Genomic DNA, 25,785 nt, shown 5'->3' on the forward strand with positions numbered 1-25,785 from the left:
TGTGTAATTTTCATGCAAAAAACCTGCACTCATAGCTTCATTTAAAGTATGCAGCTTCTTGATGTATAATTTATTGACATAATAAATACTGTTGCTGATGTTTGTATATAAATCATAATAAAAATTGTTAAAAATATTGAAAGTTTTCTGATATATGCTTAATTTTTAAACACAACAGATTTTGTTAACAGATTTTGTTAGTTTAGTGTAAAAATAGGTATAATATATACATATTCTTAATTACATATTGAAATTTTGTTTCTGAAATGAAACTTGGGGAGTACGATTTTACAAATATGGGTCTTAAAATATTTGAAAAGGGATAAAAAAATACCGGAATTTTCCATTTAAATGAAAGTTAGATTTTCAAGAAAGAATCTTCACATTTCGTGTTTCAAGAGCTGCTACATTAGTAGCATTTTTAGCTTAAGAAAGAAGTAAGGTGGTTATAAAAGTGAATCATGATTCGTCAGAGTGATCGTGACGAGGCTGGAAGAAAATGTGATTGAGCTTTCAGTTTTATGTAACAATTTGAATACATTTTTGTCTGTGAAAGAACATGCAAGTTCAAGGGCGTTTCAAAATATTTCATTTCCAACAAATATGCAGGAATTATCTATATCATATTTACGACAAAGAATACGATATGGAAAATATGACTATCTAAGCAGTTACGCACATTATCATCCTCTTAAAATTGAACAGACGATAAGTTTTGACTTTAAATACTGGGTCACTCAAAGAATATGTAGACGCTGTGACTGGATGGATACGAGCGATGATTACTCTGCAGTCTCACTCTCATACATTACCTAAGTCAGTAGACAAATAAGGTTAGGTTCTTGCCAACGCTGGCGTCGCTTACTTATACAGGTGGGAGAAACGAAGAAACAAGGTAGTAGCTGCTTTTAAACAAATTAGGAATCAGTGATGTCATACAAATGAAAACCCTGTATTTTATTTAGTTGATACGAGATGGTATAAAAAGGTTTCGATATTAGTTCTGTAACATGCTAACAGATAGTATACTTTAACCCTTTCATACCGACTATCATGCAAACATGTCAGCAAGAAGTGCACTCACTTCCCTCTGGCACACGAATACACTAAAACACAGCATTTTCTTATTCACCCTTGCCCATTATGCATTTGCCTCAGAGTATTGGAATGTTTTATAAACTAACATTTTTGGCACAAGATGATGTTATACACCTATTGGATTTCAGATACATGTAGATTTCATTTTCTACATACAGCTTCCACTTGAAATGAGAGAAAGATGAATACCATGCACTTGGATTTGCATTATATAAACATGAGACCGAAGGCATGTTCTCGACTTGCAGGTGTCCTGGAGGCTCTTGAAATGTGCACGTGGTACAGACACAGATAGCACCTACCTTCATAAGTCAGAGTTCCAAGAGACATCGTCCTGTCTATATCGCGAACTGTGCGTTCCCACATCTGTGATTGTATCATGGATAGCAAGGTAGAACAAAGAGCGAACGTGAAATTCTATGTAAAACTGGGCAAATCCGCCATGACATAATTCAAAAAATGCAAGGTGTTGCTGCAATGAGTCTTTCGAGGTGTTTTCAGTGACACACGCGCTTCAAGATAGGAAGATCATCACTGGAGGATGAGGAGACATCAGGACGAACTTCAACCAGAACCATATATGAAAATATCGAAACCGTTTGGTAGCTTCTGCATGAAGATCGTCGTAGAACAATCCACAGCACTGCTGCCATCGTTGCTGTGTCATACGCAACAGTCCAGGCAACCATCACCTGTGATTAGAACAAATGCTGTGTTGCTAAGTTCGTCACCAGGTTGCTGACCAGAAGCAGAAGGAACATCGCGTCGGCGTGGCTTGAATGACCTTTCCTTCATATCGGCGATCATTACCTGTGACTTAAATTAGGTTCTCGGGTATGATGGATAAAGAAAACTAGTCACGAAACGTTTTGATACCACTTCGTATCTTTTCCACCATCAATACGCCATTTAAATGCTTTATTATTTTCTTTCCTAGTCTTAGATATTTTTTAAAAATACAATTTATTTCCAGGTATTTATTTTAAAAAAAAATTTATTTGGCAACATACAAATAAACATTATGCAGTTTATAGCAGCAGTTCTCAAGCATTTTTCGAGCGAAGATTACTTTACTAATTAGAATGTTCCTTACTGTTATCCTATTCGAAAGAAAATTAACATATGTTACTACCAGTAGACTTATATTTTTAAACTGCAATAAATTAAAATTCATTACATCGACATTGATAAGTAATTAAGTGAACAAAAAAAAATCTATTCATTTTTAATAATCTAAGGCTGTTAGAATTTCGATGACTTTTATTTAACTAAAAATTAAATAAATCTTAAGACTCACACTAATGCGACGGATGACCCTGCCGAATCTTGCATAGCTGTTTTGTCTTTAGAAGTATGCTGATACACTCAAGTTTGGAATCAGCTCATACATTAAGTTCGATTTTGGTACTTTCCTTGCGTTAGTCATAAAAATTCTTTCTCGGGCAGATATGTAGGAGTGAACAGCTTTATAAGTTTTAAAGCACCATTGGGCAGTTAACTATTGTTGTTCTTATTGGTAATGAGGTCCAAAAATTAAACACACCATCTGCTTGGAATTTCATTTTAAGTGCAGTGTCACTGGACAGTTCAATGAACTGTTGTTTTCGAAATTCCAAACGGTAAATTCGAAATTTACCGTTTGGAGAATAAGTTTCAGATTGTGACCTCAGAAATTCCAGATGTGAACATATGCCCATTGTATAATTCTTTTCCAGTAACGATATCATTTTCTACTAAAAGCAGTTCTAAGATGGGAAATGAAACATTCCTCTGCTTTACATAACTCACAAATTTCTGCTCAAAATTTCATCTCAAACTCCTTTATTTTAAAATAGGCATAGAGAACAATTAAAGAAAGGATATAATAAATTAAATAAAGAGGAAAGAGTGATAGATTATTGCCCCGTGCAATTTCCAAACTCTGAGATTTTCAGCTACAGTGGCGCTTACCCATTTAACTTTTGGTCTTTTTTGGAAGTCTAAAAGGATCACAAAGGCTGGCTTCGGGCACTACTTGCGGTCTGCAGACCACAGAATGAGAAACGCTGCTTAAATGAAGAAGAGAGTTGTTTAGAAAATATCTTTCGGCCGGAGAGTTCAATGGATTCTGTAGATTCCATAGTTTTACCATTGGTTTTAAATAGGGTATATATGCGAGATACAAACATACGTACGTCACGAAAAAAATTCCTTTTATTTCATTTTACAATCCGTTTTATAAAAAGAGAGTCTTTCTATCTCAGATATCACGTTAAAAAAAAGTAGTAAAAATGGGTTGCAAACAGCCAAAATATATATTTCCTTCGGCTATAAATGATACCTGAAATTTTTCTCTATTACACTTCTTTCGCTTCATACAAAGCAGAAAAAATATATTACAAATTATTGTTTACAGAGTTATTAAAATATCATTGAAAGAGACGTTCAAAACAATTATTACTAATTCGTTTATTCTTTTCGGATGAAGATCGTGGGACCAAATCAAAGGTTGTCGTCTATTTTACAAAAAAAAAAAAAAAAAAAAAAAAAAAAAAAAAAAAAAAAAAAATCATGAGGCATGAACTCAAGATGTTTGGTGCTGCCATCTATGTTTAAACGTTAAAACTATTTTTCAATTTGTACAACAATTGCAGTTGTTTATATCAGTGCTTTTTCAATTAAATTTATGGTACTCTTTTATATTCTGAACAACATATCGGAACTCCTTAAATACATTTAATATACTATATAAAATACGGACTCATTGTCGTGGAGAATGTTTAGTTAAAATGCATTTAAATTAAAAGTTTAATTTTCGCAAACGGAATACAGCTGCCATTTTATCGTGCAAAAATGCACGATATTGCCTTATGTATATCAGAAACAAAATAAGATAAATTTAATTTTGTCAAATTATAGTTGTTTATTAGATTCTTTATTAATTGTCTTATTAAAATGTACAAAAACCGCTAACATACATTTTAATATGCTAAATTTAATTTCCCTTTCTTCTATTTGGTTCAGGTCTTGATAGGACCATAATCAGTCACTTGTGTTTATCATTTCTTAGCAATTTTAGGAAGATAATTTGTAATGCATAATCACAATATAAAATGCATTGTTTTGAATATAATTATAAAGATATTTTAGTACACGTAGCATGCATAGAACAAGAATAGTTTGGCTGCAATGTTGTTCTACCCAGATATAATCGGTACAACAGATATGAAACAAATCGTATATTTTTTACCTTTGTAGGATTACTTTTGTTAGCCTTTCCTATTCTTTCTGATTTTCTTTGCTTTTCCTTCGCAGTATGTAAATGAATTAGGGTGAACTAGAGTGAATTTAATCTGAATTAGCAAAGCGGCTAATCAGAGCGTGTTTTCGCTATTAAGCGCGCACGCTGCTATTGCTACTAGCTATTTGAATTTTGAATCTCGGCTTCGCATTCTTGCCTCCGAATTTAGTATCTCATCGTGCAGGTTTCTGAGGCAACCAGCTACATTAAATTAAATTGTGTAGTCTTAAACTACTAGTTTAGCTTTAAATTTAGCTTGTTACATTATCTGAAATTAATATAAAAGTTACTCACCACAAGCGGCTGGTGAAGTTGTAAGCACGTAAGTCCGTACCATATGTAAATATTTGCGTTGAGTAAAAGAGTATACCTTTCTTCTGTGTATTCATCTTCTAGTCTTTACGAGAAGTCGCAATACAGATTTTCAGGTAGGTTTATTTAAACTGTATGTTACCAGAGAAGGCTACATCTTACATTTTTAATGTGTAAAATGTATTTTAAACACCTGAGGGTCGTGGAGGACTACTTGGCAGTTCCTGGCTTATGCATTTCCATCGTTTAATTACCTTTGAACCGTAATTTGAAATATTTTAATCTTTCTTTCAAAATCTGTACAATTAAATACAACCTAAAGTAATTAATTCAAGTTCTATTAACATAACGCAATTTACAATTCTTTAAACGTACTACCGTGGACAGAAAACATAATCCTTAATAACTACATAATCCTAGCTACAAAAATATTCACTTTTTTATACAAGTACCTATACAACAGATTACCATATTAATGTCACAATCTACATACAGACTTTATCCTAAATTCATGAATAAATATTTGTATTCAAAAATTCCCATTTACTTAATCAACTGTACAAACTAGGAGGAGATAAAGGGTGTTTAGATGAGCAGACTTCAGAAATCTGGAAGGTAAAACAAACTTATGCGATGCCGAAGTATAAGACACCTAAGGTCTGGCTGAAGATGAATCTCCTTTCCCTAGCGTGCCTTCGTGGTGTAGTGGTTCTGCACGCTGGGCCGGTATTCCAGAGGTCCGTGGTGCGATTCCCGGCGAAGGCGGTTGCATATTTTTCATCTTCCCTGCTTCCAATCAACCTTATGACTCTACAATGTAACGTGCCCTATCACAGATTCTGACACTTTTAAATTCTGCTCGTTATTGTTCGTAGAGGGAAGCCGTCATTTCCAGCACAATATCAGTTAGTAGTGGACTTCGTAGACAGGAACACGCAACGAAATCCTTGAACATCATCAGTTGGATATTCTAAATCGCTAGCTTACATCAGACAGGAACGATCTCTTTACAAGACTCTATGTACTGACTAGCTTTATCATTGCACAACTTCTACAGAGGGTTGTACCAGGTATTTTTATACAGTTTTTATACAGCACCACCGCTCATTAGTCTATAAATCCAGCTATTGTTCCACCAAGAAAGAATCATAAATCCCTTCTTTACACCTGAGTGGCCACCCGGCTCCGCAGGTCTAATCCCATGTGGTTGGGAGGTTGTTTTCAGTTCGAGGTCTATCTTCGCGGAGTCCCGACCTTGAAGACCTTAAAGGACAACATATAACTCACTAAGCTGAGCATTCATGGTGATAATATTACTTTTGGGAATGTTGTGTACAGGTTGCAATGTGTGATACAGGAGAGCTGAAACATCATCTCTGTAACAATTTAGGGCAGTTCGTTTGCTGTTTTAAAGGAATGTTGCACAGAAATTTCTTCTTTGTTATTGATTTGTTTAATTCTCTGCTGCGTACACTGGAACAGTGTCACAGTTTTTCCTATTGCAAAATTATGCAACTAATTTTTTCCGCCGGAATCTCTTTTTACATGTCATCATTAGTACCTCTACCAAATCTGATGACATTCAAGCTTACAGATTAAACTACAGATATCTCTGAGTAGTATCCGTTTAAAAACACACTATTTGAGAAATAAGTATCAAAATCCTGTTTGACACGAACATGTTTAAAATACACTGGTTAAGATAATTTAAGGAAAAATCACAAAAATAGCGATAACTCCCTCAAAAATAAGCCAAACCGTGTAAACTTTGAATATGTTGCCAAGTAAGAGTAGCTGAGTAAAACTCCAATATGCAAATTAGTGGCGCTGTACTCGGAATACGTCATCTGCGAGGAGCATATAAGTCCATGTTTGAGAGCAAGCCCACATATTTCACTGTGATAGTGACATCAGAAATCTGAGATAGCCAATTCGTAGCAATGATCTCCAGGCATCATTTGCCTGCAGAACTACGATAGAAAGGCATTGGGAGACTAGAGGCAAGATAAAGTCAAACAGAAGTGGCCAGACGGCTAAATGTGAGTCCTTCTGTGGTTCATAGACTTTGGAGGCAATTTCAAATCACAGATTCGGCACGTAGGAGGTTCAGCCAAGAACGGCCAATTGCTACGACGAGCGCCCATGACCGATATTTGACATTATGTGCACTCAGGAATAGAACCACTACTCCGACTCTTCTTGGATCCTCCCTTGCTGCAGCCACCGGAAGGTTCGTGTCAACGTCAACTGTGCGTAGAAGGCTTCACGAAGGTGGTCTGTATGCGACGCGAACAACCATTTGTGTGCCGCTCAAGTCCCGCCATAGGAGGGACAGTTTGCAGTGGGTATGACAATATGTCCACTGGACACCTGAGCAAAGGAGGGCTATTCTCTTTATAGATGAGTCCAAGTTTAGTCTAGAATGCGATAACAGGCGTTATTTGATATGGAGAGAACCTGGAATCCGTTATCATCCGTCAAACATCCGTAAAAGAGATGCATATGAAAGAGGCAGTGTCTGTGTTTCGGGTGGCATCTCTTTGGGTGGACGCACATACCTCCATGTTTTTCCAAGGGGAACCGTGAATGCTCATGTTTATAGAGATGACATCCTTGATGCTTATGTGCGCCCATATGCCGGGGCAATAGGTAGATGCTTTCCTGTTACAGGACGACAATGGAAGACCACACAGGGCTCGCATCGTATATAATTAACTTTAACAGGAAACAATTATGCGCATGGAGTGACCAGCTCGATCCCCGGACTTGAATCCTATAGAGCCCGTTTGGGATGCTTTAGGGAGACGTCTAGCTGCTCTCAATCCACCCCCTTAGACACTTGCCGAGCTTGCAACTTCTTTGCAAGAGCAATACCTCTCGCTTCCCATGGAACTGATAGACCGCATAACTGAAAGCATCACACATCGCTGAATGTGCTGTATTGCTTCTAGATGCGATTATATTCCATATTGAATGTACTTTTCCTATAACAAACTGACACATTCGATTTGTTCATTTTATACATGTGCTAATTTCTATACTACCATAATTGACTGGTAATTTCTTTTTATGTTATTTGATACCTTACTATGTGTTGTATATTGTGGGTAAGTTTCATAAAACTCTACATGTAACTTTTTCAGTAATCGTAATTTTTGCTATTTTTCCTTAATTTATGATAACCAGTGTATATTGCGGAGTAAGGATGCAATTTTTTTATGGAACACTGTCAATAATAATGATTATGGCACACACATTCTTATACATCACGTATTTCGTGGCTTATATGAAGGTTACAGTTATTATTAAAAGAATAACAGAAGAATGATAGAAGAAAAGCTTGAATAGAATGCCTAGTCAAAAAGAATAAAAAAAGACTGCCATTAATGCATGTAGTTTCTAATAAAGATTATCTTTGATACTAAAAACTATATTCTTTTATCGTTTTCTTCCAGTATCTTAAAATAAAATCCGCAGGAATCGTGCTTTTGAATCCATTGTAAAAAGTAGCAAAATTCAGTGCTATGAAAGAACAAACAAATTTTATTTCACTTCTGTGCATAAGAATACCACAAATAGTTTATAACATTACAAACATCAGGTATTATTGTATTGAGAAACATATAAAATTCGGGAATGATAAGAAATGTATTCATCGAATTATGAACGATGAGAAAAAAAAAGCATTTTTAGCTGCAGAGGCAGTGAATTGGGGATCAATAAATCAAACGATAGTTGGCTTCGGTTTTGGCATTGATATCTTTTACAGTCACAATGCGCAAATGCTACATGAAAGGAGAAAAATGGCATTAAATGCACACGGAAGTTATAGAGAAAAACACGCCAGTTATTCCAAAGTCGCAATACTCTTCTTCAACATGATGGAAGGTTTCTCTCTTTGAAAAAACCATAATATCACTTCTCAAAATTTTTTTTATCTGCTGCAGAAATTTCTGACAACTTTGAGACGACACTAGAATATTTTTTACGTAAAGAACGAGGTAAGAAAATGAATCATTCAAAATTCCCAAGTTCTATATTTAAAAATAAATAAAAAAAATAGAATCTTATGACGTAAGTTAAGTTTTAATATTCACGCTTTGCTATTTTATTCTTTTTATTTAATATTTTCTGCCCTTTATAATCTTCTCCAACTGATGTCAATTTTAGGAGATTTTATGGCTTTATTTTGAATCCTGCAAAAGGTAGTTTTCAATACATTCTTTCATGGTATATTATTTTCTCATTAAATCTTTTCACTTAAGTCAAACCTCTAACAGTAATCCAACAGCTAAAGTCTCAAAATGTTTATTTCAAAATCGACTACCAGCAGATAAACAAGTCAGTATATGTTTCCTTTTTCTTTTTACCATAACTAATTACCATAATTTTACCATAATACCATTTTTTCATTAATTTTTTTTTTCAAATCAACGAAATTCTCAATGATCTCGCTGGGTTTCAAACTCCGAACCTCTTAAATACGCGTCGAGTGTGCTTCCAATTACACCATGACTGTATGCAGAAAGGAGGGAGAAAATACCTTATAACTTAAATACGAATCAGTTCCTGACTCTTAAAATATTCCTTGAGGTATTCACACTCTTAAGCAAATATTCCCCAAAATCATTTGGTATAATTCATTTAATGATATTCAAATTAGCTATTCTGTTTAAATTGCATGGATTGAAATGCATGTGCGGATACGTTTAGTCTGAAAAATGAGCAAATCTAATTTGGAAAAGAGCGTCTGCGTATGCGAGAGTCACTCTGAAATTTTAGAGATGCAGCTAAAACTAACCAAACCTTAGAAGTGTTCTAGGTAGTTCCCTCCAACATGAATACATTTTTCTAGGTGGAATTTTCCGAAGATTAAATACTTCGAGGTATGTAATTCGTGGAACCGATGAAAAATATGCTTTTATATCATCCTTCATCTGATCTTCGGAATGATAACGATGGTCGTGTAAATTTTGTTTGAGATTACAAAGTAGCCAATTTTCACACTTAGCAAGATCCGGCGAATAAGGTTGATGTTATATTACTTTACTGTATTTCTATCCAAGACATTTGACTCGCTGAATGAGAAAATACATTAGCAGGATGAAACCTTAGTCCTCTAATTTTCACTTCTTGAAGAATTTCTGGAAGACGCAAAGCAGTGTACCAGTAGGTTGTAACTCTAATTTTCACTTCTGTCACTCTAATTTTCACTTCCTGAAGAATTTCTGGAAAACACTGAGCAGTGTACCAGTAAGCAGTAACTCTAATTTTCACTTCTTGAAGAATTTCTGGAAGACACTGAGCAGTGTACCAGTAAGCTGTAACTCTAATTTTCACTTCTTGAAGAATTTCTTGAAGACACTCAGCAGTGTACCAGTAGGCTGTAACTCTAAATTTCACTTCTTGAAGAATTTCTGGAAGACACTCAGCAGTGTACCAGTAAGCTGTAACTGCCGCTTTCTGTCACTCTGATTTTCACTTCTTGAAGAATTTCTGGAAGACACTCAGCAGTGTACCAGTAAGCTGTAACTCTAATTTTCCCTTCTTGAAGAATTTCTGGAAGACACTCAGCAGTGTACCAGTAAGCTGTAACTCTAAATTTCACTTCTTGAAGAATTTCTGGAAGACACTCAGCAGTGTACCAGTAAGCTGTAACTGCCGCCTTCTGTCACTGTAATTTTCACTTCTTGAGAGAATTTCTGGAAGACACTCAGCAGTGTACCAATAAGCTGTAACTGCCGCCTTCTGTCATTCTAATTTTCACTTCTTGAAGAATTTCTGGAAGACATTCAGCAGTGTACCAGTAAGCTGTAATTGCCGCCTTCTGTCACTCTAATTTGGTGGCTTTGATAAGTCCTGCATTTCTGAACAAAACGACATTACCTTTTTCATCTCTCACTATCTTTTTACTATTATTGATTTGGGATCATCTTCAAACATACATACTTTAATTTTTCGACATGTTACAATGTTAAAAAATACTATGTATATTTCATCACCCGTTACGATTTTAGAACTAATGTGGTATCTACCATCAAAGTAATTTTAGGGTTTCTATACCGATTCTGACATGCTCCGAGCTTTGGTGTTCTGTTAATTTATGAGAAAAGAATGGTAGAATAATTTTTTTATACGCAGTTCTTTACGAATATTAATAGCGGAGGATCCAATGTTAAGTTTACTCTGTATAATTTCGTAGATATAGCTTTTATCCTTTAAATAACGTTTGACGTATGTCCGGCATATTTTCTGTTGTTACAGCTGACATAGGTTTTTCCATATGTTCTTCATTCAGAAGGAAATTTCAACCTTTACGAAATTCTAAGAGGAGTAAGATGCATTTCCATGTGCTAACTGTAGACGTCGAAGGAAATTTTCTTGTTTTGTCAGACTTTAAAATCATAAAAGTCATAGCACCATAATGCTCTCTCATCAGCTCCATTTTCCTTTCTCTTAAAATTTATGCTACGATGAATAAATGGCAATTGTTGCCACAAATTTTCGTCTGCTGACATAAAAGGTCTTAAATTTATACATCTAACAAATAAGTTTCTGCTCTCCTATCTAGCTGTCGCCATTAGCATTTTCGGATACAAGTTTCTATGTAAATCTTCTTTATTATGGTATGACAGACCAGTATATTAATTTTGGACACGAGCTATTGAGACACCATATATATTTATATGTAAGAAAAAGAATATGTAAAAGATTAAATTAGCAACCTGCCTTCTCTATTCTAAAAATAGTAACCCCTCTCTGCACTGCGCCATTTCGAGAAAAATCTATGTCATATGAATCTTACATAATTCTGGTGAAGTAAACGGAAATAAAACTCTTAACAGCCAATCATAATTTTACAGCAAAATTAACCATCCAATCAGAATGCTTTGAGAATCGAAACTAATTCAGTCTGACTTGAGATCTCATCCTGAACACAACGCACTTGCTTTTCACGCTTTGGCCTAACTGCACTGCTGTCTGTCTGCTCTGCTTTCTTGCTACAAAATTATCAAAAATGTAAGCCTTTTGGAACAGGCACATTAAATGTGCCGACTTGTGTGTAGCCGCAATATGTTGCTGAAAATAAAACTGAAGATTTAATCTGCATTCGCCTCAGATTTCCTAGTAATTATGGACGCACTACACAACCAAAATTTCTGCTCTTCAGTTACTTCTGACTTTGTTTTTATTACATATATATATATATATATATATATATATATATGCAATATATATACGAGGCACGTTCAGAAAGTAAGTTCCGTTTCAATTTATTTCCGCTGCAGCTCTGCGATCGCAGTTCCGCACATGCGCAGTAGACGCTCTGTATCAAGGAGAAGAAACGCGCGCCATTTGCAGATCGCTGTCAGTCACGTACGCTTTGTCGTTCTTGTTTACAATGTCGGTCTTGATTGAAAATCCCGCCGCTTGTGAAATCAGATCTGTGATTCGTTTTCTGAATGCGAGGAAAGTGAAACCTAGTGAAATTTATCGGCAAATTTGCGATGTTTACGGACCAAAAGCGATGGGTGATTCAATGGTGAGAAGATGGGTTCGAAAGTTCAATGACGGACGTAGTGATGTGCACAATGAAGAACGAAGTGGGCGTCCATCTTTGGTTACAGAAGAATTGGTTCACGCGATTGATGACAAGATCCATGAAACCCGAAGGTTTACATTTAGCGCTCTCGCTATGGAATTTCCCCAAATTTCACGATCACTAATGCATGAAATTGTTACCGAAAAACTGAAATTTCGTAAACTTTGCTCACGTTGGGTACCAAAGATTCTTACTGAGCAACACAAAACAAAACGGATGGGTAGTGCACTTCAGTTTTTGACCCGTTATGCTGAAAGCGGCGAAGAATTTCTGACACAGATAGTCACAGGAGATGAAACTTGGGTTTCTTACGACACCTCTGAAAGTAAGCGGCAATCAATGGAATGGAGGCACACTTCATCCCCAGCAAAGGTTAAGCCGAAGCAAATCTTGACACCTCGAAAAATGATGTGCACAGTGTACTGGGACTGTAAAGGCATCTTACTCATTGATTCCTTACCACGTGGTCAAACAATCAGAGCAGATGCTTATTGCGAGACATCCAGAAATTGCGCCGCGCAATACAGAATAAGCGCCGAGGATTGCTGTTAAAAGGTGTTGATTTTCTTCACGACAACGCACGACCACACACTGCAAATGTGACGAAAAACCTCCTACTGGGATTTGGCTGGGACGTGTTTGACCATCCTCCGTACAGCCCTGACCTCGCTCCTAGCTACTTTCATCTGTTCTTACATCTTAAGTCTTTCCTTGGTGGTCAACACTTGAACAATGACGACGAGCTGAAAGAAACTGTTTCCAACTGGTTGAAGACACAGGCGGCAAATTTCTATGAAGAAGGTATACAAAAACTTGTGCCACGCTATGATAAATGCCTGCAATATTTCGGCAGTTATGTGGAAAAGTAGTTTAAGAGTTGTTGAATTTTGTGCAATAAATAACTTTTCTGTATGTAGCTGTACACAATTGACTTTTATTACCAAACGGAACTTACTTTCTGGACGTACATTGTATATATATATGTGTGTGTGTGTGTGTGTGTGTAATATATATATATATATATATATATATATGTAAAATATAAAAAATACGGTGGCTTTGCTCTAGGCGAACAGACAACCTCTAAGTAATTTTCCACAATTTCAATATCTTCCTCCTAGACCAGTACTTTCGAGAACATTCGGGCATGTTACGTAACGGCTGTTATAAGTGAAAAGTCCGCGCCACTTTTCATGAGACTGCTCCCTCCCATCGCTGCCATAACTCTGTCTCTTCTTCCTTTATTAGAATAGTTTTGACGTCGAAGGCTTACATTAACTTTATTTTAAGTTAAATTATTAATGGATATGTAATTTTTGGAAAATCTGAAAGAATAACGATCTGCCATTTTGCACTGAATAAAGATATGGAGCTATAAAGTTAAATTCTTCTGTCTGCTGTTTTTCCACTCCGCCATGATCCCATCCGGACTCTGATGTGACCAGACTGCTAAGCTTCATCATTTCCAATGCCGATCTACTGAAAACATTACATATATATATATACAGAGAGAGATATTGATAGATGCGTTGGGTACTGCCAATGCAATAAAAAAGCGAAATGCACAACTAGATATTATAGAAGTTTCATATACAAAATTCCAATGTTCTCCTGCTAATCATTTTTGACTTATACGATATACATACGTACGCACGTACGTACAGACGCAACGAAAAAAAAATCGAGTTTACAATCCATTCTGGAGTAAACGATTTGCTGTGTTAGTACGTACTAACATCATGCAAAAAAGTAGTCAAAATGGATTCGGGAACGGTCAAAATTGAAATTTTCGTTGAAATTTGAAACCTGAAATGTTTCGAGGTACCTCCCTTACTTCGTACAAGAAAGTTAAAAAAACTGTTAAAATCGTCCTGTTTACGGTATTAGAATACCAAAAAATACTTAAGTTATAGCGCTTTTAAGCTCACCTACGTAATTTTTTGCGCAAAGTTATTAGAGTCTGGCGAAAATAAAAAGAAAGGGAAAACAAATTTAGTAACTGCACGTAATAATGATTGTAATTAAATTAAAATTGGTATTTTTTAATTAAAATTAATATTAACCTTTTTTGAGAGATGTGGCAATGCTAATCAGTCTTTCTGGGTGATTCATCAATAAATGTTTACAACATTTAGGGAGATGCTAAATTTTCCCTTTATTAGACAGGATATGGCGAGACGTCGGATATAACGAACCATATTTTCGGTCCCTTAAAATTCGTTATAATGGAGTTTGACTAAATAAAGCTTGCTAATGCAAGCTAACGAATATTTTAAAATATTATACCATCAACTATAAAAATGGATAAATTAAAAAAAAATCATATCTCTTGCAAAATATAAATTTAAATAATGGAAAAATCCTTGAAAGAAAATAACCATTTCTTATAATAGCAAGGATCAATTAGTTTAAAGATTATTAACATTTTAAGTACTCTGGCAAGAGCATTTACGGATGAAGGAAGGCTTTCTCTCTTATTACTCTAGCAGAAAAACAATACGAATAATTTTTCAAATGAAAAATGAAAAATCTTAATTACGCATGAATTCACTCTGTCTTAATTGAAGGTTAACTGGAGATCCTAGATAAGGCTTTGTTTTCTTTTTAGGTAAAACTTATAAATAACCATATCTATATATATAAAGAAGAAAGTCTGTGTTTATTGGCTAATAACTCATTTACTACTATATCTATCGTCAAACTTTCTACAATTCTTTTCTGGGTCCTGGTAAAGGTCGGCGTCCACGTTTAAAAAAAAAAAAAAAAAAAAAAAAAAAAAAAAAAAAAAAAAGAAAAAAAAAAGCTAAAATAAGAGATATTAATTAAAACTCGAAAAAGGGTCATTTTTCTGAGTGGCAACAGTCTCGCAAGCTGGAGATGAAAATCTGCTTTATGTCGAAAGCTGTTGCCATTGCTCGGGTTCAAATCGTAGAGTTTGTTAATAAAAAATTTCTAAGATTTACAATAAAATAAAAATAGCATTGCCAGACGTTAAATACATTATTCACAATTCTAAAAATTCGTGGGAAGCCATTTCGGCGATTCCCATCTTCGTACGACTTTAAAAAGCCGAGATATTAATTAAAAACTCCGAAAACATTAATTTTCGCGCTCATATTTCTGAATGGCAACAGTGTCACGCGTTAGAGATACAAATGCTTTATTTCGAAAAGTGTTGCAACTGCTCGCTTTCAAATCGTAGAGTTTGTTAATCAAAAATTTGTAAGTTTTACAAAATCTATATATATAAGGAAGAATATCTGGTTGTGTATTTGTTTATTTGTTCGCGTTGTTGATTTCTGATTAATTAAGATCCACTTTTCGCCACATTTAATCGACTGAAATTGAATATAGGTGAAATTTTGGATAAAACTTAAGCTTTTACGACTATTTGATTAGAAATACGAAACTCATTAAAAACTGCGTGCCATTGTTGCTGATATAATGAGAGAGAATTAATTTATTTTTCTATCGAAATTTTTTATGTCGGCTCCATATCTCATCAGACTGAAAAATGTATGACTATGAATGGTATATTTTGCATTATTATTAGAGAAGGATTACAGCGGTATTGTTCTTTCTGTTGTCAGATGCATTATTCTACATCGAATTTAACTGCCATCGGGTTCTTCCGCTAGTACTTTTATAAAACCTGATCAGATTGAATTGGATTCTGAATGTTATTTTAAATGTCGAAGAAAAATATAGGCACAGCTTTGCAAATTCTGGAAACTATTTATTCTAGTTGCGTGCCGTCGTTATTATTGAACGGAACTAAACAGGAAAAAAAAAAATAATCCTTTCTAAGGCGACCGCGCTCTGACGTTGGTAATGATTGACTTAGGGATGTAAAATTCAATACTAGTGTTTATTTATGTACGCAGAAATACTATCAGAAGTATTCATCTTAGAAAGGTAATCATGGCGACAGGGTTACGGGGTTTATTGTATTTGATACAAAGCCTAATGATATAATCTGAAGACTAATGATTACAATAATGGTTAATGGTCTAATGACTTTTTGAAGATCAAATAAAGAGAGAAAGTCAAAGTGATTGTACCAATAATAAGCAAATACCTTTTTTAATATCTGAGGCATGCCATAATAAATAATCAGTTTGAAGTGTTTTATCTCAAAATGACCACGAAATTAGTAAGACATAGTACTTTTTAATTTTATTATTAATAAGTTTGAAATTATATAATAACATTCCACTTTGGAAACGAGTATAAAGTTTTATGCTTGTACAAATGAGAGCATGTGGAGTAGATGTATATTTTGTCATTATTATTTATTATATTGTTACTTGCGTAAGCGTTCGTAATCGATTGAATGCATGAATAACTGATGATAGCTTAATAAAATTTAGTTTCCAAAAGAAACACTTTACAGTTCTGGAACTTCCCATAAAAGTTCTCGTACAGCTTTTCTCAACTAGAGTGGAACCAATAGTCGCCACTTCAAGCTACTAAAAACTAAACTCTGAATTCACCTATGAACTAAAAAGGGTTCTCTCCGGTATTTTATAGATTTACCACAGCCGGCGATAAATCTCTGGTACCTTCATTGTTGAAATTACTAGAAGGCATATACGTTCAAAGTTGCACATAGGGATCAGTTAGAGTTATTCAATTCCAGTACCAGTTATAGTTAGACAAGTGACTGGTGAAGGGGCCGGGGATTTCTGGTGGATAACAGAGGTAAGCGGGTATACCTACAACATCCTCCTCTGGCTAGAAGCAACAACTCCCTGGATCTCCATGAGGGCACCCTTCAGGGGTTTAGACAAATACAAATAGTTTGCTTAAGTTCACGACGCTATCTTGCTGTAAGTACTCAAATTGCGCAATCATAGTTATACAGGGATGGGACAGCAATGTGGCGAAATTGCATCCAAGCTTTTGGTCCTTTCCTTACCAAATTTGGTGACAAAAACTAGTCGCCAAAATCATCGCCAGTTTGGAGTTATCACCTTCTTTTTACAGCAGAGCTTCGTCTCTTGCAAGCATTTCATGTTATATTATAGAAACGTACTACGTACATTTTCACACATTTCACTACAATACATTTTGGAATTAATACGAAAATATATTATAAGGTATTTCTCCCACCTTCTTAGCATGCCTTCGTGGTGTAGTGCTCAGCACACTCGGCGCGTATTCGAGAGGTTCGTGGTTCGAGTCCTGATGATGGCAATGTTAATTTTTCATCTCCCCTGCTTTCAAAAAATACCTAATGTCTCTACAATATTATCCCAAAATATAGGGTAAAGAAGGGACTGAGACCGTAGTGTTTGACACGGGCAGCTCATGAGGGGGTTATCATAACAGCTGCAGCGGTTGCTTGCTTATGTTTCGCAAGGATATCTTTCTTGATGTCTAACGTTTCGCGCCTCGGTTTCTCCATTTACATAGTTTAAACTGGGACTTACTTCATCAATGTATTTTACTTCAAATTCTCTCGTGTGCTCTGAGAACGATTTTATAAAGCTTGAGACGAAGCATCTTGGCGCCTAAAAAAACGCAAGTATGTAGCGCAAATTTGATGATATTTTTGACACTTTCCAGTTACCTGTTAATTTCTACTTTGGGAGCCAACTGTAACAAGAGCTTATATTGTACCAACTTCTTGATTTTGGAGGTAAATCGTAATTTTAGCCGGAGTTTACCGGAGGCCTAATAAGAGGGCTTCGAAAATTCTTTTATTTGACTGGAACCACACTTTTAGCTTAAACTTGTTTTAATCTCGAAAACTTTTTCTAGAAATAAAATGAAAAAAAAAATCTGAAATGTTTCAGATTTTAAATTACGTCCAAAGGAGCGTTTTTTAACAGTTTGTGTGTTACCTTTCTTTATTAAATATCATGTTCCTCGCACTTAAACCATAAGATCCAGTGCAACAGCAATATCGCAAAATAGTTTTAAAACGAGCCTATCTTTAGAATTTCCGATACAGAGACTCACGCGCTGGAGATTAAAATGTTTTTTCTGCACAACGTTGCCATTGCTCGCTTTGAAATCCTTGAGTTTGTTAATCAAAAATTCGTCAAAGTTTTAAAAAATAGGAAATCGATCATAAAACAAATTTCAAATTTCAAATTTGGTCTTCCACATGCTCATATTCGTTGGAGGATTACGTTATTCAAAATTCGATGACTCTATGTACCGTTGTTTTATCACAATACGAGAAATATACATACATTTATGCAGATTTTTCATTATTTAATTTCTTCAAATATAATGCAGGACTCTAACATTTTGTGGCAACAGTTTGAAAAGTGAACCGACATTTATGAGTCCGACGCAAAATGCCAAAACGAAACTAATAGTCCTTCGGGATTCAAATCCCTTTGGACTAATAAAAATTAATTTTGGAAATTCTGAATTAACTTCTGAATGGATGCCTTTCTTTTCCTTGAAAACAAATCCTTGGCGGAGGTTGAGGTTTTTAAGAAAGGTTCCCACCCAAAATCAAAAACTTATTTTTCAGGAAATGCAATGAATTTATGAAAGCGGTTAAAAGTTTCGTTCCAATAAGAGTGTGTTGAGGCAGAAAAAGCGCCTAACGACTTTTTGGAACGGCACAGCACAATACGGTTCGACGATCATATTCACTAGCTGCTTTGTTCTCAGTTAATCCTCGGATTCGGAGAAAATGTTTTCTCCCTGTAATGTTCTGTTTCACAGCTAGAATTGTATTGGCAAAGAATCGTGATCAGAAAGGTTTTGGACTTTTTAGTCCAAAGGGATTTGAATCCCGAAAGACTATTATTTTCGTTTTGGCATTTTGCGTCGGACGGATAAATGTCGGTTCACTTTTCAAACTGTTGCCACAAAATGTTAGAGTCCTGCATTATATTTGAAGAAATTAAATAATGAAAAATCTGCGTAAATGTATGTATATTTCTCACATTGTCATAAAATAACGGTACATAGAGTCATCGAATTTTGAATAACGTAATCCTCCAACGAATATGAGCATGTGGAAGACCAAATTTGAAATTTGAAATTTGTTTTATGATCGATTTCCTACTTTTTAAAACTTTGACGAATTTTTGATTAACAAACTCAAGGATTTCAAAGCGAGCAATGGCAACGTTGTGCAGAAAAAACATTTTTATCTTCAGCGCGTGAGTCTCTGTATCGGAAATTCTAAAGATATGCTCGTTTTAAAACTATTTTGCGATATTGCTGTTGCACTGGATCTTATGGTTTAAGTGCGAGGAACATGATATTTAATAAAGAAAGGTAACACACAAAATGTTAAAAAACGCCCCTTTGGACGTAATTTAAAATTTGAAACATTTCAGATTTATTTATTTATTTTTTCATATCTAAGTATCTCTTTTAAAATTTCTTTTCACACTCAGTTTTTAATAGTGTCTCTATTCTCATTAGTTGTGGTTTAACCGTTTTACACTTTTTTACTGGTGTACTGGGAAAACAATGTTCTTTGATTCTACAATCCTTTGAAATAGTACACTTTATTTTACATTCAGGGTATAATTTCAGTTAGAGTCAGCCCAATAGACCTGTTTCTTAGTTTTTGAGTGAATTTATAATTCAACCAGAGCTCCCAGTAAGAGCAGGTCAATTATTTTACTTTATTTTTAACTGTTTATTATTAATTTAATAAATTATTAAATTTTTATTCCTCTCTTTCCATTTCATTAGTCCAAAGGGGCAATTTGCCCTGAATGACTACTATTTTCGCTTTGGCATTTTGCGTTGGTTCACTATAAATGTCCGAGTCACTTTTCAAATTGTTGCCATCCAATATTATCGGCCTGTATTACATTTGAAAAAATTAAATAGTGAGGAATCTGCATAAATGTATGCATGTTTCTCGCATTGTGATAAAACAACGGTACCTAGAGCCCATCCAATTTTAAATAACGTACATTTCCATCAGAATATGCCCAAATTTGGTATTAGGAATTTGTTTTATTATGTATTTCTTATTTTGTAAAACTTTAAACGATTTAAAAGCGAGTAGTGGCAACATTCTACGTGGGAAAAACTTTTTATCTCCAGCGCGCGGAACTGTGTATCGGAAATTCTAAAGATAAGCTCATTTTAAAATTATTTTGCGATATTGCTCTTGAACTGAGTTTTATGGTTTAAGTACGAAAAACATGCTATTTAATAAATAAAGGCGACACACAAAAAGTCAAAAAGCGTCCCTTTGGACGTAATTTAAAATCTGAAAACTTTCAGATATTTCTTAATATTAATTTTGATTACTTCATTATTTTAGTTATTAATTATTTTTTAATTGTTTTGTTATTTTTTTAGATATTTTATTTATTTATTTTTGCGCGTCTTTCCTGACGGTTTTTCATAGGCTTCCGGCACTTCTAATTTTAGAATTTAAGTCCTGACTGTAAGAAATGGCTCCAAAAAGGCTAGGAGAGTAGTATACTTGGCAATCCTGATGAAGGCATATTACGCAAAATTTACGGCTAACACGCTACTCATATATGCATGATTGACAGGAATTACTAATTATTAATATTACATTAGATTAGGCCCTCTTATTCATTTTGTTGGCATTTGCCCTTCTTTACTTGAAAAAAATAATAGTTTTACATTTGGAAAAACGAAAGACCCTTCTTACTGCTTTAAATAATAAATATAAAAATTATAAGGCTCAAACAATGAAAGCTGTTGTAAATATTATAAATTTAATAAGGGGAGGCAAAGCCCAGAGACACAAAGCATTTATTGAATTTGTGAACAATTTGGATGGGCATGAGTTATCAAGTAACACAGGAAAATTTTTTAAATAATCTTGCTTTTCTGACTAATTTAACAACCCATTTAAATGCTTTAAACTTGAAACAACAAAGCAGAAAAAAAATACATATCCCAGCTTTATCGGCATATTGAAGACTTCGCAAAAAATTTAATGTAATGCAAATTGCACTGGAGACAAACAATACGGCTCACTTACCATTATGTTAGCAGCTCAAAGAAGAAAATGACACAAATTTTAGTATATTTCATGAAATAATTACTGATATCAAGAAAGAGTTCCTGAACAGATTCGAGGATTTTGACTCTCTAAAAACAAAACTTTCATTGTTAAACAACCCCATGGAGATAAAAGTAAGTGAAGTGCCTTGCGACTTTCAAATGGAAATATGTGATCTTCAGGCGCATCCATTCTACCAGACTAAAAAGTGTGATCTCACAGAACATTTCTAGTAACTGATTTCTAAAGAACGTTTTCCCAAACTGCATAAATTCTTTTTGCAAATATTATCGCTGCTTGGCAGTACATATGTGTGTGAAAGTGCTTTTTCTGCTCTCAAACAAATTAAATCAAGAACGAAAAATCGCATCGAAAGTGCTTCACTGGAACCGAGTCTGAGATTTTGCCTTACTGAAATTAAAGTGAACATTAATAAACTTGTATCAAAAAAGCAGTGGCAACCATCACATTGATTTCTAGACTGTAAAATAAAGTGATGTATTAAACTAGTAATTTATATGTAATTCATTTTCTTTCTTTAATGTCTCTCGCCTTCACTCTCCTATACGAAGGTTTGATCGGCTCTCGGGTAACTAAAGGTTAGATCACACTGGATTAGAGAATTACAAATATTACATTAGATTTTTTTAAAAAATTCTCGAATTGAAACTAAAAAATAATACTTTAAAGTAGTGCTTTAAAGCACATTCGCATAGTGTATGACATTACTTTAAAGAGTTATTTAATATCATTATTGGCAATATTTACAATCTACTTTTTATTACACTCGGCTACATATAGATGGCGCCACCATTAATCTGCTGTACATTTAAATCATTTTTGGAAGTTCCATTTTGCAGATTTCGTATTAGCTCTTTGTTCAATGACAACATGACGTAACAGCTTCAGCAACCAATCGATATTCTCAAAATGTTTGCTAGTCATGTAAAATAAAATCCCCGCGATGGATAAAACAGGATCGGTTTAATTCAAAGCATTTAAAGTTAAATATCGGATAGGAGCTACATTTCGCAACTCCGGGTAAGTGTTGAAAAAAATTATGCGTGTAATATAAATTTATTCTGATGCTAATTGCAAATATGTGCACTAATTCTAAAACTTCCAACTTTGTAAAAAAATTGCTGAACAAATTATTTTTTCCTCTCCGTAAACAATCGATTTATCTTCCTCATTTGGAAAAACCATCTTTACATGATAAGGTTTCTTGTACACATTCTTAAACAAAATCTTAATTCGTAAAATAATATTCCCATTGAAGAAATGAAATCAGGGAATGATTTTAAAATTAAATTTCAATTAAATAAATGAACTTTAATTAAAAAAATTTAAAAAACTTTAATATTGTATTAAAATAATCCAAGTGAAAAGAAAAAAAAAAAAAAATCACAAAGAATTATATAGAATATAAAAGAATAATAAACTTTATAATGCATTAATTTATTATTTTGTATTTCTTTTTGAACTGAATGCATAGATTTGTATTAATTACTTTTACTACAATTTATACTTACTTTTATTTTTGATTTGTGTGTATAGTTTGGATTTGATTTGAATGCATTTTTTAACATTATTTTTTGTTATTATTTCTGAATATATTCAGAAAAACTATATATTTGAGCTAAATTTTAAAATAAAATTATTAATTATATCAAAATTATTATTAAATAAAAACTGAAATTTATTTCTATTATTGCTGCAGTAATTTTTCTGGAGTTCTAGATTTTCTTAGAAAAATATTTTAATACTTCTTTTTAAAATTTAGTAACTATTTTTTCAATTAAATAAATATTAAACATTACATAAATTAAATTTTTTTAAAACTTATCTTCTAATATTAGAAAGATAGTATCTTCTAATATTAGAGAATTCTAATATTAGTTCTAATGCAAAACAAAGGAACTTTGATGAATATATATTCCGATCATCTTCAGAAGAAATAAAGCATTTATATATATATATATATCATTTAAAATAATTTGACCCAGCCGTTAAAAAACTTAATAAAATATTTCTATTATGATTTGTGGAAGAGATTTATGTTTTATTTTTAGCAAATTTGATGAAACAGATATCATGAGAAAATTATTCATGCTTGTCACTACAATGGGTGTAACCAAAATGGAATCAGATTGTATATGAATGAGCAGCACATTCAGTGTATTTATTCTCAACGTACTTTCGTACGTTTATTAGATTGGTTATGTAGGTCATGATTAGGTCATGGTTACATAATAGAGGAAAAAATATTTTTTCCTGTTTGCTTTGTTCCTTAACAAGATATTTTGTTATACTTCTGAAAATTTTTATTTGTTAATTTGACTATTTAAATTACGTACTATGAAACAAGTATTCTAACTTGCAGTATGTTCGCATGAGCTCCGCGTATACGAACAGTTACTTGAATTATATTTAATTATAACATTCGTATAATCATTATAAGTATTTTTCGTCCTATTTCTACTTTTTAACCTGTATCACAATGTCATCTAATTCCTGAGATTTTTTTTTTTTTTTTATTCAGATTGTGTCTTGCAAATTACATCTAAATTTGAAGGTAAAAATACTTCGTTTGCTTTTTGGGTTGGCCCATAAGTCCAGGGGTTCTTTAAAGCGAAAATTTTGTATGAAAACTAAAAACTTTTAGCAGTGCGTTTTATGTTATTCGATAGAGAATTATGTGCTCTATAAAATAGTGTGTTTAGTTTTTTTTTTTTTTCTTAGTCCAAAGGGGCTTTATCCCTGAAGAACTATCGTTTTCGTTTTGCGATTTTGCGTTGGTTAACTTTAAATGTCCGTTTCACTTTTCAAACTGTTGCCATCAAATGTTAGAATCCTGTATTATATTTGAAGAAATTAAATAGTGAAAAATCTGCATAAATGTATGCATATTTCTCGCATTGTGATAAAACAACGGTACATAGAGCCATCGAATTTTGAATAACGTAATCCTACTGCGAACAGCCCAAATTTGAAATCTGGAATTTGTTTTATTATGGATTTCATATGTTGTAAAACTTTAACGAATTTTTGCTTAACGAACTCAAGGATTTCAAAGCGAGCAATGACAACGTTGTACAGAAAAAACATTTTTATCACCAGCGCGCGAGACTCCGTATCGGAAATTCTAAAGATATGCTCATTTTAAAATTTTGTGATATTGCTGTTGAATTGAATTTTATGGTTTAAGTGCGAAGAACGTGTTAAATAAATGTAACATACAAAACGTGAAAAAAATTCCCCTTTGGACGTAATTTAAAATCTGAAACCATTCAGATTTTTATTTGTTTATTTATTTTTCTTTATGCGGATATATTACTTCCTGTTCTTTTCATGGCATCAAAATGAAGTATAAAAAAATCATTTTCGGCTTTTTGCGTTTAATCCTGAGGTGCCTAAGCCACGGAGCTGCTTGAGACATTTGTGAAGTGTATAGCAAAGAAGCGATGCCGCTTAGGGCGGCTCAGAATTTATTTAAGCTATCCAAAGTCGGTATTCCTACCGTTGAGGCATTGACCAGATTGCTGAACTTTGGGAAGAAATTGCAAACAGCAACGGAGAATAAGTTATAGGTCGATATGTTGTTCATTTCCTGTTTATTTTAGTGGAAACTAAACAAAAAACTTTGAAAGCTTTCCGATTTTATATTATGCCAAAACGGGCTTTTTTAAAATTTATAGACACATACACCTTTCGATAACATTCGGTCTAACACTAAATTGTGTTAAAATATTTAAAAACTGCATATCTTTAGAATTTCCGATAGACAGTGGAGCGCACTGAAGATATATATATATATATATATATATATATATATTTTTTTTGTTTGTTTTTTGTCGTCCGTATAGTTTTGCCATTGCTCGCTTTGAAATCGTTGAGTTTTTAATCAAAAGTACGTGAAAGTTTTATAAATTATGAAATAGACAATAACCAAATTCCAAATTCGGGCTTCCAAGAGGCGATACTCCAGTGGAGGACTATGTTATTCACAACTGGATCACTCATCGAGGTACCACTGATGTTTCACAGTGCGAGAAAAATACATACATTCCTGCAGATTCTTCATTACTTAGTTTCTTTAAATATAGTACAGGGCGATGATATTTGGTGGCAACAATTTGGAAAGTAATTTAGGCATTTAAAGTGATTCAACGCAAAATGCCGTTTTGAGACTAATAGCCCTTCTGGGTCAAAGCCCATTTGGGCTAAAATAATCGGCAGAATTTACCCAACCCAAATACATGTAAATTTAAGATTTTGTTACGTTTAATAAATGCGTTTATTCATCTGCCTTACTGGTATAAAATGAAGAATCTGCACATGGGCTTGTAACATACCCCTGAGAAGGAGGCTAGAGTTAGAAAATTCGGAGCATATGTTGTTCAAGCAGTAACGTGTATATCTCGAAGCGATTTTTTTCAAAATATGATTTAATTAAAAAAAATTTAATGTTGAAGCGATTTTTCGTACATTCTATTTTCATTTGATGAACAAACTAAA

General features: G+C 33.8%; 2 protein-coding genes across 2 annotated transcripts in view; both read left to right on the top strand.

Annotated features, from left to right (window-relative positions):
* Positions 1-12,092: 12,092 nt before the first annotated feature.
* LOC118182065 (histone-lysine N-methyltransferase SETMAR-like) lies at positions 12,093-12,845 on the top strand. The gene has a single exon (XM_035351346.2). It carries the CDS (start codon positions 12,093-12,095, stop codon positions 12,843-12,845), a length of 753 nt encoding a protein of 250 aa, XP_035207237.2.
* A 9,332-nt stretch (positions 12,846-22,177) lies between these two features.
* The window catches only part of LOC118187530 (equilibrative nucleobase transporter 1-like), a 321,014-nt gene continuing 317,406 nt past the window's right edge, over positions 22,178-25,785 (top strand). Inside the window, exon 1 of the mRNA XM_085811987.1 lies at positions 22,178-22,308. The gene's annotated coding sequence lies outside the window, so the exon portion shown is untranslated. The remainder of the gene's footprint in view (positions 22,309-25,785) is intronic.

The sequence above is a fragment of the Stegodyphus dumicola genome, chromosome 2, assembly GCF_044657685.1.
Source record: "Stegodyphus dumicola isolate Sdum_Otavi_A_Nest chromosome 2, ASM4465768v1".
NCBI classification, from domain to species: Eukaryota; Metazoa; Arthropoda; class Arachnida; order Araneae; family Eresidae; genus Stegodyphus; species Stegodyphus dumicola.

What these genes read in the sequence shown, in the direction of transcription:
- LOC118182065 (XM_035351346.2), top strand. Translation starts at nt 12,093, where the DNA reads ATGTCGGTCTTGATTGAAAATCCCGCCGCTTGTGAAATCAGATCTGTG.